This window comes from Trichechus manatus, unplaced genomic scaffold, assembly GCF_000243295.1.
Source record: "Trichechus manatus latirostris isolate Lorelei unplaced genomic scaffold, TriManLat1.0 scaffold00203, whole genome shotgun sequence".
Lineage (NCBI taxonomy): Eukaryota > Metazoa > Chordata > Mammalia > Sirenia > Trichechidae > Trichechus > Trichechus manatus.
The window spans coordinates 2,135,548-2,149,953 of record NW_004444139.1 but is presented as its reverse complement, the minus strand read 5'-3'; the positions used below and the strand labels follow the sequence as shown (position 1 = coordinate 2,149,953).

Here is a 14,406-nt window from a genome sequence, read left to right as displayed (position 1 = left end):
CATCTAGCTGTACTGGACTCAGTCTGGTGGAGGCCTTGGTAGCTGTGGTCCATTAGTCCTTTGGACTAATCTTTTCCTTGTATCCTGTTCTCCTCATTCTTCCTTGCTCCCAAAGAGATGAGACCAGTGGAGTATGTTGGATGGCTGCTCACAGGCTTTTTATTTGGGTTATTTGCTTCCTCTTCTGTTTTTCTTTCGTCAGTTTGGCCAATATTTTTTTGATTTTGTTGATTCTTTCAAAGAACTAACTTACTGTTTTGTCGATTTTTTCCTATTGTTTTTCTATTCTCTATTTCATCTATTTCTGCTCTGATCCTTATTATTTTCTTTCTTCTAGTGGCTGTGGGCTTCTTTTGCTGTTCTCTTTCTATTTGAGTTGTAGGGCTAGCATTTTGATTTTGTCTCTTCTTTTTTTTTTCTGACTTGTGAATCTATTGCTATAAATTGACCTCTGAGTACTGCCTTTGCTGTGTCTCAAAGGTTTTGATTCTAGCAATTTTTTTATTCCATCTTTGATTTCTTTTATTACCCATTGGTTTTTAAGCAAGGTATTATTTCAGTTTCCAGGTATTTGATTCTTTTTTCCTTGCCCTTCCTTTTGTTAATTTCTACTTTGATGGCATTGTTATCAGAGAAGATGCTTTGTATTATCTCAATGTTTTGGATTTTGTTGAGGGTTGCTTTGTGGCCTGACATGTGATCTATTCCGGAGAACATTCCATGTGTGTTGGAAAAGAATGTGTACTTTGCTGCTTTTGGGTTGAGTGTTCGATATATGCCTATGAGGTAAAGATGGTTGATTGTGGCCTTCAGATCTTCTGTATCTTTGCTGAGTTTCTTTTAGATGTTCTGTCCTTTACCAAGAGTGGTGTGTTGAAGTCTCCTACTATTGTTGCAGGACTGTCAGTTTCTCTTTTCAGTGCTGTTAGAGTTTGTTTTATGTATTTTGGAGTCTTGTCATTGGGTGCATAGATATTTGTGATGGTTATGTCATCATAGTAGATTGTCCCTTTAATGATTATATAATCTCCTTCTTTGTCTTTTATGGTGGATTTTGCCTGAAAGTCTTATTTTATCTGAGATTAATGTTGCTACTTGTGATGGTTAAGATTGTATGTCAACTTGGCTAGACCATTATTCTCTGTGTTTTAGTAGTTGGATAATGTTGTGATCACCCCCATGATGGAATCTGCTGAGTGGTACTGGCGGAAGCGGGGCCTGTGGCAGCTCACCGCCCTCTCAGTTTCATCTGTTTGTCATTAAAAAGGCAGGAAAGAAAGAAAACACCAAAATAGATGTCAGAAGAGACTCTGAAACTTGCTCTTGAATTTTGAGTCGCTAAAGCCAAAGGAAGAAATGATGAAGTAAAAGAGCTGAACAGATTTCAAAGTGTGGCTTGAGAAGACAAAGTAAAGTATTATAATGACATGTGGAGATAGAAAACCAAAAGGGAAGAACATGCTTGGCATTTCTCAAGTTAAAAGCACTGAAGAAAAAATTGAAGCCTCGAGTTGCAATATTGAAGGATTCCAAGGGGAAAATATTAAATGACGCAGGAAACATCAAAAGAAGATGGAAGGGATACACAGAATCACTATGCTAAAAAGAATTGGTCAACATTCAACCATTTCAGGAGGCAGCATATGATCAAGAAACAGTGGTACTGAAGGAAGAAGTCCAAGATGCACTGAAGGCATTGGTGGAAAACAAGGCTCCAGAAATTGACGGAATACCAACAAACGGATGCAGCCCTGGAAGTGCTCACTTGTCTATGCAAAGAAATTTGGAAGACAGCTATCTGGCCAACCGACTGGAAGAGATCCATATTTATGCCTATTCCCAAGAAAGGCGATCCAACAGAATGTGGAAATTATCGAACAATGTCATTAATATCACATACAAGTAAAATTTTGCTGAAGACCATTCAAAAGTGGCTGCAGCAGTGTAGCGACAGAGAACTGCCAGAAATTCAAGCCAGATTTAGAAGCGGGTGTGGAACCAGGGATATCATTGCTGATGTCAGGTGGATCCTGGCTGAAAGCAGAGAATACCAGAAAGATGTTTACTTCTGTTTTATTGACTATGCAAAGGCATTCAACTGTGTGGATCATGACAAATTATGGATAACGTTGCTAAGAATGGGAATTCCAGAACACTTAATTATGCTTATGAGGAACCCGTACATAGATGAAGAGGCAGTTGTTTGAACAGAGCATACTTATTCAATGTGTATGCTGAGCAAATAATCTGAGAAGCTGGACTATATGAAGAAGAATGGGGCATCAGGATTGGAGGAAGACTCATTGACAACTTGCAATATGCAGATAACACAACCTTGCTTGCTGAAAGTGAAGTGGATTTGAAGCACTTACTGATGAAGATCAAAGACCACAGACTTCAGTATGGATTACGCCTTAACATAAAGAAAACAAAAATCCTCACAACTGGGCCAATAAGCAACATCATGATAAATGGAGAAAAGATTGAAGTTGTCAAGGATTTCACTTTACTTGGATCCATAATTAACATCCATGGAAGCAGCAGTCAAGAAATCAAAAGATGCATTGGGCAAATGTGCTGCAAAATACCTCTTTAAAGTGTTAAAAGCAAAGGTATCACCTTGAAGACTAAGGTGCGCCTAATCCAAGCTATGGTGTTTTCAGTCGTCTCGTATGCATGTGAAAGCTGGAACAAGGGAGATCGAAGAAGAATTGACGTCTTTGAGTAATGGTGTTGGCGAAGAATATTGAATAGACCATGGACTGCAGAAGAGCAAACAAGTTTGTTTTGGAAGATGTACATCCAGAATGCTCCTTAGAAGCAAGGATGGCAAGGCTCCATCCCACATACATTGAACATGTTATTAGGAGGGATCAGTCCCTGGAGAAAGATGTTATGTTTGGTAAAGTGGAGGGTCAGTGAAAGAGAGGACGACCCTCAACAAGATGGATTGACACAGTGGCTGCAACAGTGCCCTAAAGCATAACAACGATAGTGAGGATGGTGCAGGACTTGGCAGTGTTTCATTCTGTTGTACACTGGGTCGCTATGAGTTGGAACCAACTCAACGGCACCTAACAACAACAACAACAACATAAGTTTAGAAGGGTCATAGTCTCAACAGATTATGTTTTAATTATCCTTAAAGCATTTTCAGATAAAGCTGGGCTGGGTTTTTAGGTCTCTCTACTAGTTGCTTTTATAGCTGCAGCATTAGCTAACTTGTTCCCAATTACTTCCTCAGTCCGAGGATGTCATTTTGACTGGTGTGCTTGTATCTCAACCACAGCTATTTTGAAAGGTAACAGGAAAGCATCTGAAAGTGTGGCCACATACCTCCCATTCTCAATAGGAGATCTTCCTATTGTTAGAAATTGCTGCTGTTTCCACAGTATCCCAAAATCATGACCCAACCTGAAACAGTCCTTGAATCCGTGAATATGGTTCACAGATTGATTTTTCTTTTTTTAACTAATCTACAAACTTGGTAAGAGCCACTAACTTTGCTTGTTGTGCCAAAGTTACTTGAGGAAAACGTCCACTCTCCAGTACCTCTGAGAAAGTAGTCACCACGTGTCCTCCCTTTGCTGGCTTCTGCTCTGCAGTCCAGATGTCCTCGATGTCAAATGGATTCATTGCTTCAGAAAATCCTGCCTCGGCTATACCATTAAATTGTCCTAGGGTAAAGTCACCACAAAGTTACAGTAAAGCAAGAAGAAAGATTTTATTCAGCATATGTTTCAAGAGGCAAAAGATGGAAACAGACAAGGATGCTTCCAGAGCTATATCTGTTTGAGTCCGAGAAATGTTACAGAATCATCAGTATATATACCCGTTGCCATCGAGTCAATTTCAACTCGTAGCAACTCTATAGGATAGGGTGGAACTGCCCCGTAGTGTTTCCAAGGAGTGGCTGGTGGATTTGAACTGCCAAACGACAGTTTGGTTCAGTTAGCAGCCGAACTCTTAACTACTGTGCCACAGGGGCTCCTCAGTATTTATCAGACATGACAAATGGGTAAAATCATTAAAAGCTTCACCTTTTCACAGATTGGCTAAAAACTGCTGAATCACCGTAATTCTATATTTTAAATTGTCTTTCTTAATAATCCTTGGTACAAATTTCAGTGACAACATTCAGGAGGGTCTTCACTGATCCAACAAATCTTACTATTTATCAAATGTTAATAGAAAAAGATAAGAGTGGGTCTTTTGTGCTCTAAGTATTTGTTTATGTGAAAGGTGTCCTAAAAGATGTTTTTCAAGATTGTCCTAGCTATTGTTTTTCTACCTCAAGGCCCAGTTGATGTGCCCTTATGAGTCCTTTTCACTCCAGCTGGGTCACATTCTTTTTACTCAAGGACAGGGAATAATCATTCCAATTATAATTCCTCAGTCACTATGTGCCACTTCTTACTGGGCTCCATGATTTCTTGTGAGAAATCTGTTGTCATTCAAATTATTTTTCCCCTATGTGTAAGGTGTCATTTTTCTCTGGATGCTTTAAAGAATTTTATTTCTTTATTTTCAGAAGTTAAATAATTTCTTTCACAAGGATCAGTACAAAGCTAGTTCCTATGAGGCAAAGGTTAAAGATGTACCAAATGTCCAGTCTTTCCAAACTGCTGTACCACTCCATCATTTCTCACATCAACTACTCCCTCTCCCCTTAGCACTGCCACTCATCTTTGGGTTTCCTAATTTGCTGCAATGTCTCACAAAACTCACGAACCATATAAAGGAAATGGCTCATGCAGTTGTGGAGGCTGGGAAGCCCCATATCCATGGGTCAGGCATAGGCTTCTCCCGACCCACATGGTTGCAGGGGCTGATGAACCCAAACTGGCACTTCAGACCACAGGCTGCTGGCTCACAAGGGTGCGGAAGCTGGCAAATCAGGTCAGAAAATGGAGGCCGGCAAATTCCAGAGTCGGCAGGTTAGACAGCAGGTCTCTGGCTCATGTCCCAAGAACTGCAGGTCAATTAATCACAAACCAGACGCAGGATCCAGATGCAGAGAGCCTCACCAGGACACACACATATATCTTAGATGCAGACCACACCCCAGGGAAGGGCATAACTTTAATAAGGGTGGGACTTGAGTCACTCTGTCCTGCAAGACTGTGACCCAAAACACACCCTATGCCAATCCTGCCTCATCAACATGTAGAGATCAGGATCCACAACACATAAAATGGAGGACAACCATGCAATATAGGGAATCATGGCCCAGCCAAGATGACATATAACCCTAATCATCACAGGTTCCATATACCTTATTTGCATAGTCCAACTCAATCATTGTGTGTGAGTCACAAAGACCATGGTTAGGAGGGCCATATTAAGTAATTCATTGTATCACAGAAGTTTAATCATAATGGGTTTTGGCATGGATTTCTTTGAGTTTATTCTATTTGGGATTTGCTTACTGTTATGGATTGAATTATGTCCCCCCACAATGTGTGTCAAGTTGGCTAGGCCATGATTCTCAGTATTGTGTGGTTGTTCACCATTTTGTGATCTGATGTGATTATCCTACGTGTTGTAAATCCTAACCTCTATGATGTTAATAAGGCAGGATTAGAGGCAGTTATGTTAAAGAGGCAGGATTTGATCTACAGGATTAGGTTGTATCTTGAGTAAATCTCTTTTGAGAAATAAAAGAGAGAATTGAACAGAGAAGACAGGGACCTCATTACCACCAAGCAAGAAGAGCCAGGAGCAGATCGCATCCTTTGGACCCAGGGTCCCCGCACTAAGAAGCTCTTAGACCAGGGGAAGATTGATGGCAAGGACCTTCCCCCAGAGCCAACAGAGAGAGAAAGTTTTCCCCTGGAACTGACGCCCTGAGTTCGGACTTCTAGCCTCCTAAGCTGTGAGAAAATAAATTTCTGTTTGTTAAAGCTATCCACTTGTGGTATTTCTGTTATAGCAGCACTAGATAACTAAGACGCTCACCTTCTTAAATCTATAAGCTCACTTCTTTTGCCAAAATTTGGAATTTTTTAGCCATTACTTTCCAAGTACTTTTTCAGTGCTGCCTTCTTTCCCTTCTCCTTCTGAAACTCCAATGATACTAATGTTAGATCTTTTGTTATAGTCCCACCTAGTACCCCTAGCCACTCACGTCCACCATATGTGGTGATGATGGCACTGAGGAAATGAAGTGCTGCCATTCTGTCCCATCAGAGGGTGGGTCTGGTGGTCACGGGGGGAGGAGGAGTAACACTCACTGAGCACACTCAGGAGTCTACTCAGGGGTATGGGAATTCCCAGAGGTATTTGATTACTATGATGACTGGGAGTACCCCTGGCATTTAGTCTGGGGACAGGTGCAAAGGCAGTCTGTGTGGGACAGTGAAGCTCAGCAAAGAAGTGCCCCAACCAGGATGTCAGTAGCTCCCTTTCCACACGTAAAAACAAAAAGAAGAAAGGAATGAGGGAGGGCAGAGGGTGAGAAAGGAAGGAAGGAGGGAGGGCAGACACACTTGCCTGTCTCCTGGGCAGAAGGAGCACTAGTCTTATTAGAAGTGTGGCCACTGCTGCTACCGACACCAAAAAGCCCCGAGCACACAGAGGAGACCTCAACAACCATCTAGTCCAAATTTTTCTGTTATAGGTGAGAAAACAGGCCCAGGGAGGCAGGGGATTTCCCTCCAGGGCTTCTGGACTCTCTGACCAGGAGGCCACATCAGCTCCTGTGACCACCCTCCTGGCCTCAGAGTTACCCTCAGGCCCCGGAAGAATGAGAGGTGACCTAACAGGGCCAGAGCACTTAACTGAGGTTCAGAGGGGAAGCAAAGAGCAGCCAGGGTCTGGGTGGTGGTGAGGGTCAGGGACTGAGTGTCTCTGCCCCCAGTTAAGGGCTGGCTTCAGTGATCTGAGGAGGGCCAAGGAACAGCAGTCACTGACCCCTGTAAACATGCAGGAGCCACCGGGACTGGGCCCTAACAGGTTGCCCCAGCACCTGAGAAGGGCTCAGGATCTGTGTTTTCCTCAGAAAGCATTACAGGTTGCACATATCATGGTGATCACAGGCCCCAAATCTCACTCCTGTTCCTCAAAGCATGGTCCATGGAGCATCAGACCCACCTAGGAGCTCGCTTGAAACAAGAACGCACGGCCCTACCCCATGCCGACTGGGTCAGAAATTGCCTTGTGGCCAAATCTGCAGGTAATTGCATGCTCTGTCAAGTTTGGGAAGCACTCTGCTAACAAATTGGCAGCAGGTGTCCCAACACTGGGTCACTTCTAGGGATGCGAACGGAGGTCAGGAGTTCACAGAGGCGGTGGGGAAACTGAAAGAGGATATCCTGGGAAGAACTGTCAGTTTGCTGTCTTCCCTTCCCTGCTTCCTTCCTCCCCTCTCCTCTCCATAGCAGCTGTCATAGATTGAATTGTGTCCCCTAAAAATATGTGTATCAATTTGGCTAGGCCATGATTCCCAGTATTGTCCACCATTTTGTCATCCGATGTGATTTTTCTAAGTGTTGTAAATCCTGTCCCTATGATGTTAATGAGATGGATTAGCAGCAGTTACGTTGATGGGATCTACAAGATTAGATTGTGTCTTAGGCCAATCTTTTTTGAGATATCAAAGACAGAAGTGAGCAGAGAGACATGGGGACCTCATACCACCAAGAAAGAGGAACAGAAGCATGTGTCCTTTGGACCCTGGGTCCCTGCACTGAAGAGCTCCTAGTGCAGGGGAAGATAGAAGACAGGGACTGTCTTAGTCATCTAGTACTGCTATAACAGAAATACCACAAGTGGATGGTTTTAACGAAGAGAAGTTTATTTCCTCACAGTTAAAGTAGGCTAAAAGTCCAAATTCAGGGCATCAGCTCCAGGGGAAGGCTTTTTCTCTCTGTTGGCTTTCTCTTCGGTGTTCCCCCGGACTAGGAGCTTCTCTGCGCAGGGACCCCTGTCCAAAGGACGCGCTCTGCTCCTAGCACTGCTTTCACAACGGTGAGAGAGTGTCCGAAAGGAGTTGCTGATCCTAGCTCAGGTTGGGACGCCTTTCCTGAGGGGCACATGGACCTGAGCACTGACGGGAAGGAGGCAGTGGGCATGGGGGCCATGCCTCCTCACGGAGGAAACAGCTTGCCCTCCCTGTGTGTTTCCCCCTCCCACTCTGCCACTGTCACTAGACACCTCTCCATGCTCCCCGCACGAGTTCCAGAGCACAATGTCCTCTATCTGGAGAACACCTCTCCCTGCTTCCTTCAGTCTATCCTCCACCCTTAGTAGAGGAGGCCATTGCACCTCATGCACGGCCACCACCCATCTGTCAGTGATGCTGAACGGGTTTCAGCAGAGCTTCCAGACTACGATGGACTAGGAAGAAAGGCCTGGCCATCTACTTCTGAAAAATGGATCACAACAGGTCCTATCTGCAACAGATCATTCCGTCAGGCATTGGGTGGCCATAAGTTGCTAACTCGATGGTAGTTAACGACAACAAATCTGAAAACATAAATCAGAACAGCCACAGCCTTGCTTTAAAACCCTCACATCTACTTGCGTTTAACATCAAGCCCAAGCTGCATACCTTGACACGGAGAGCCCTCCTGCCCACCTCGCCCATCGCAGCTCCTACCACCCTTCCCTCGCCCCTTGGCTCCAATCACACTGACGGATGCCAGCCCCACAGACACCACGCTGTGCTCCGGGTCTGCACCGCAGCCTAAGGTCTCAGCTCACATGACCCTGCAGGAGGTCCTCCTGGTCACCCAGCGTGCTCTCCCCTACAGCCTCTTGGTCTCTCTGGGCACCTACCTGTCCCCCACGTGTCTCTTTACCCTACCCCCACCCCCCAAGCTCTAAGTTCCCTGAGGCAGCAACACAGGGAGATGTACTAGGGGCTCAAAACCACAAATGAGTAAAAAAAAGTAAAGAACAAACGAATGAAGGAATATTTCAGCAAGGGCAATAATAAACGGTTTTGGAGTTATTTTTAATTCCCCTTTAAAATTGTAGGGTTACTCGAACCCATCAAGTCTGCTCTGACTTTTAGAGGCCCTGTAGGACAGGGCTGAATTGCCTCGTAGAGTTTCCAAAGAGCGGCTGGATTTGAACTGTCGACCTTTTAGTTGGCAGCCGAGCTCTTAACCACTGTACCATCCACTGCACCGCTGAACAGGAAACCACCTGCCATTTTAGACAGGTGGCGGGTGTGAGGGCTCCGCCAGCAGGGGGCGCGCGAGCTCTCCGCGTCCCGCCTGGGCTCCGCCCCCGCCTGCGCCTCGCCACACCTCTTTCCCCGCCCCTTCCGCCTCCGCTTCCGCCTCGGGGGAGCTGAAGGCCTCACACTTCCGGGAGCTCCGCGTGGAGGGCTTGGGCGGCTGGGACATGGCGGATTTTGATGGCCCCGCTAAGCCGCTCCTGTCGCTGAACCCGCAGGAGCAGGCCAAGTTTCAGAAGCAGGTGGCGCAGGTCCGCCGGCGCGCGACCCAGGTGAGCTGCCGCCGCGGCCTGGACCGCGAGGGGTGGCGGCCGACGGGCTGGGGAGGCCTCAGAAGTCGCGGGGAGCCCAGCCCGGCTGTGTGTCCGGCGCGCCTGGCCCTCCTCGCGCCTCTGGCCCCTCCAGGGTCTCCCCAGGCGGGCGCCCGACGGACTCAGGACCTGCCCCCGTGAGCTGGTAGGCCGAGGGCCTGCGGCCGGGGCCGCGGGTCGGGGTTCCCCGAGGCGTGGGGTCCTCGTGCGGAGGTAACGGGCAGGTATTGGGGGGCGCGGCAGGAGGAAGAGGGCGCCAGCTGGTGGGAATGGCCTTCCCATACCGCAAGTTAACTTGGGATTACAGCTGTCGCGCTTCCGCTCTGCCCGCGAAAATGGGGTTCCCGCTCCAGACGTGCCTCAGGTGTTTGTGTGCCCGGTTGATGATTTTGGAGTTCTTTTAAGAGTTATCTGCAAAGTTTCACTTGCAGACTATGGCCTCTGACATCAAGTTTATATTTGCTTCGATTTTAGCGTAAAAAAAATCAAACCCATTGCCGTCGAGTCGATTCCGACTCATAGCGAGCCTGTAAGACAGAGTAGAACCGCCCCATAGATTTTCCAAGATTGTCGTATTGACGGAAGCAGACGGGCACATCTTTCTCCCGTAGCGTGGCTGGGGGGTTCCAACCGCCCGTCTTTCGATTAGCAGCCGAGTGCTTTAACCACTGAGCTACCAGAGCACCTTTAGCGTAAAGTAGAAGGGGTGGAGAAGTGATTAAAACTTCTTGTTAAAAGGAAAGTATACGGTAGCAGATGCAGAAAGCTCCGTTTTCATTGTGAACGTTGGCAAACTTGTAGAATCTCTTCGATTAGATGCGAGTAAATGATCTGCCAAAAAAAATGTATGCCAAGTTCTCTGGGCAGGAAATTTAAAAGGATATGTTCACAGATTGGCTTATCCACTGATCCAGCATAGAGTTTGTTAGTCCTTACATTGTGCTAAGATATGAAACTGGGAGGAATTTTGTTTGCTTGATGGTTGTTGTAGTGGGGAGATACCCGGTAAACCACTAATTATTCAATTACAGGTGTGGTAAGTGGAAATACGGGGTAATTCTTGGCGTCTTTGTTGAACCTAGAGCTGGGGGTTTTATTGCAATGTGATTTTTTTTCTTCTAATTTAAAAGTATATTGACTTGATCTTTACTTTTCTAGCAAAAAAAACTTACTCCTGGAGTAGTCTATGTGGGCCACATACCTCGAGGCCTTTTTGAACCCCAACTCAAGGCATATTTCTCCCAGTTTGGCACTGTTACAAGACTCAAATTGTCCAGAAGTAAAAAGGTAAAATTTTTAAAGTTGCATTAGGTTATTTATCTTATTTTTCAAATGTATGTATATAATCCTTGATAGTTTACAGAGCATTTTCATATATGGGACTGTTTGCTTGGTATTTCCAGCATTCTTGGGATTGCTGGGTAAAGCATTAATATTTTGCCACATGATATTTATTTTCAGTTCACTTGTCAAAGGTTTATGTCTGTGTACAGTGGTGGTAAACTGAGTGGGATTTCAGCGTTTCCCTTCCATTCCTCCACTGTCTTTCCCCTCCTGGTTGAGAGTTGAGACTGTGAAATGGGTTCAGGTATTTTAATTTTTACCGGAATCCTCTTGCAGACAAGTAGACTGAGACTCAGAGTTGTGGACTTATCCAAGGAGCCTGTTAAGCCATGCAACTTTCAAGTGATTTTTTATCTCCAGAATCATATCACCAGTTTCTATTCATTCAAAAATACTTAATGCAAGATTGTAAAACCTTTCTAGTTGTCACTGATAATTGGTGACATTTACTGAGTACTTAACTGACATCATGTTGTGCTTTTTGGGTTATTTCATATCTTTACAGCAACTCTGAGAATGGTTATTTTATCGTCCCCATTTTATAGATTCAAAAACTGAGGCTCAGAGAGCTTAAACGTTACTTACCGAAGTAAGTGTCACAGCGAGATCCAAATCTGAGCATTTGGACTCCAGAACCCACACATTTGTTACTGAGATAGGTGAGAAAATTCACTTTACACTGGGGGGCTGAGGTGAGAGCCCAGGATGCGTGTTTTCACAGAGTCTGTACTGGGAAGGCGGCCAGTCACTGATATAGGTGAAAATGAGCACAGCCTTTTATTGTTGAGCTGGAAGATACTGAGGAGTTAGTTTCTTCTTAGTTCTTACGTATGAAATGGGAATTACGTTACCTGTATTTTATTGTGAAGCATCGTACTATCTCCTGGGTATTACGAATATGTGAATAATATGACTGTCAATGAAGTGGATAATGAGTCAAGGACGGGGGGACCCTATCAGTTTCCTTTACACAGTGAGGTGGTGGTGTTGACTAAATCTCAGCCACAGTCGTCATGCGTTTATCATACGTAACCAGAGTTCTAGGAATACGTAAAAATCCACTGTATGTTCACACTGTTCGGGATCTTCTCCTTTTCCCATAGCTGGCTCCAGATTATGTGAGTTGAAGTTGAAATTAAAAGTGTCCTAAGGTTATTTGGTAATTGGGCTAAAGTACATTATTTAAATTAGTAGCTAAAAATTAGTTTAATAATACATTAAAATTGATTAGGCCTACATCTCATGCGTTTTCCATTACAGACTGGAAATAGCAAAGGCTATGCCTTTGTAGAGTTTGAGTCTGATGATGTTGCCCAGATAGTTGCTGAAACAATGAACAACTACCTTTTTGGTGAAAGACTCTTGAAGTGTAAGTACTCTAACCCGTAACACTGAGTGACGGATGGGTGACTGGCGTGAAGGACAGACTGTTCAGCTGCTTAGACGTCCCACTTCATCTCTGCGGTGATTCTCTTAAGGAGTGGTGCAGGAATTTAAGTGCATTTTCCAGGCAGATTCTAATTAGAATTTTAAAATCTGTAGAGTTCAGAACTGGTATGCTAAAATGGGGTCAGGACAAGTTAGTTTGAGGCACCTCAGAAGAGAAGTTACCCATTCTTAATGGAAGATGGACGGCTTCCGTGAGGAAGCATCCTTTAAGCTGAAACCTGGAGAGTAAATAGGAGTGAGCCAGGTGGGGGGCTGAGCCTGGCTGAGGGGACTGATAGTATTTGCCTGGGGGGATGTAGCAAGAGATGAGTCAGAAGGACTAGGCTGCAGATTAGATTATTAAAGGTCTAATTAGTCAAGTTAGGGAGTTTAGAATTTATCCTGCAGGCAGTGGGGAGCCCGTTAATGGGTTCTAGATAGGCTAGCGCGAAAGGTGGGGCATCCCACTTCAGAGCCAACCTAAATGATAACCGAATGTAGCTCTGGCACTGAAAGCCAGTCCATCCGGAGGCGTGACGACACCAGATGGGAATCTTGTGGTTGGTTGCTGTTGAGTTGATTCCGACTCCTGGCGACCCCATTTGTGCTCCACAGGGTTTCGTTCATGGGTTGTTTTTCCTATTTGTGTTAGATCTTTTGTTTATGTTTTTCCTTAGCTCTTTAATTATGTTTAACATTGTTGTATTATTTGTGAAAATGATGTGATTTCACTTCTTTTGTCACGTTCATTTGGATAGGTCATTGTTTCTCGTCTTCGTGTGTTTTGTGATTTTTCTGTTGGGGTGTTGGAATTTTGGGGTGTTTGCTTTCTCAGTTCTCCCCAGTATTTTGTTCTTGCACATACTAACTTTCTGCAAAAACTTCTTAAGCTGGCAGAGCCGTCCGCCTTTGCTTATTGCTTCCTCTCCCTCTCTGTGATAGCTCTTTCTTCCTCCCTGATTTAATTAGGATTTGACAATTCTAGATCTCAGTTTTCAACTTTCAGTGTCTCCTAAATACACCAGAGAACATGCTGTGATCAGTTTGTCCACCAGGGGGCGCTGCCACTCATGCACGATATTGCGGGCTAATGGGTCTGTCCACCAGGGGGTGCAGTCCAGTTTTTTCTTCCTCCCCACTCCCCTTCCCTGCTTCCCTCCCTCTGCACAGGCGGTGGTGTGGTGGTTAGGGAGACAGGCTTATTTGCTGGGACTGCTTCACCAGTTCACAGCAGCCTGCATGGCTCGGGGGAGGGACAGTGGGAGACACGATTTTCCTACTGGATGCAGCTCGTTGATTCGTGATTCCTGCCTGTCTGCAGTTCCCTGCTGCTGTCCTCTGCTCCCCGATTCAGAGTCCCTCAAGGCCAAGTATCTTTTCCTTTTTATGTTGTATTTGTAGGGGAGGGTCAGGACGGTCATCTATTTAAGCTGCTGTCTTCCCTGGATCTCCACAGCATTTTCAGGGCTCTGACAGTTTGGGAGCATATCTCCAGGCCTGTCTTCCCAGGCACCTCAGGGTGGGTTTGAACTGCCAACATTCCAGCTGGTAATCATGAGCTTACCATTTGCACCTCCTAGGGGCTCCTATAGATTAGGCAGAAAGAAGCAGGAAGAGCCACTGACTTGGCATTTTCAGAGGATACCATGGGCATCTTCATCCTGATCCCAGTGTCTCAGGAGGCAGAACGTGGCCACGCCGGGGGCCCGTGCTCACCTGCTTCTGCTCGAGCAGCTGATGAGGCAGCCAAGGCAGCAGCTCTGTCCTGCTCCCCTGGCCATGAGACAGAGCCTGAACTGCCTGGCTGAGACCAGGATACACCACACATTGAAATGTGGCTCCTGCCAGGGAGAGGTCGGCCGGGGGCAGCCTCCAGGGTTCTGTCACTTGGGTGCGTGAATGCTGTGTTGTGTCTGTCTTCTGAAAAATAGCAAGAACAGTTCTGAGCGCAGATTTTGTTGTTTCTGCTATAAAACAGTCACTCTATTAGGGTCAAATTTGACTCATTTATCATGCTGTTAAGAGATTAGCCACATTATCATGGTTATGATCTGTGGGGATTTACAGGGAAGTTAGCCTTACAATCCCCTCCCTCCCACTTGGTTGAAAACTTTTTTTTCTTGTTTTTTTTTTTTTTTT

At 45.4% G+C, this 14,406-nt stretch overlaps 1 protein-coding gene across 1 annotated transcript in view; it reads left to right on the top strand.

Moving 5' to 3' along the window:
* The first annotated feature begins 9,313 nt into the window (after window positions 1–9,313).
* The window catches only part of NIFK (nucleolar protein interacting with the FHA domain of MKI67), an 8,149-nt gene continuing 3,056 nt past the window's right edge, over window positions 9,314–14,406 (top strand). Inside the window, exons 1-3 of the mRNA XM_023742171.1 lie at window positions 9,314–9,456; window positions 10,654–10,782; window positions 12,100–12,225. Coding sequence (XP_023597939.1) covers window positions 9,352–9,456; window positions 10,654–10,782; window positions 12,100–12,225 — 360 coding nt within the window. The 5' untranslated portion in view covers window positions 9,314–9,351. The remainder of the gene's footprint in view (window positions 9,457–10,653; window positions 10,783–12,099; window positions 12,226–14,406) is intronic.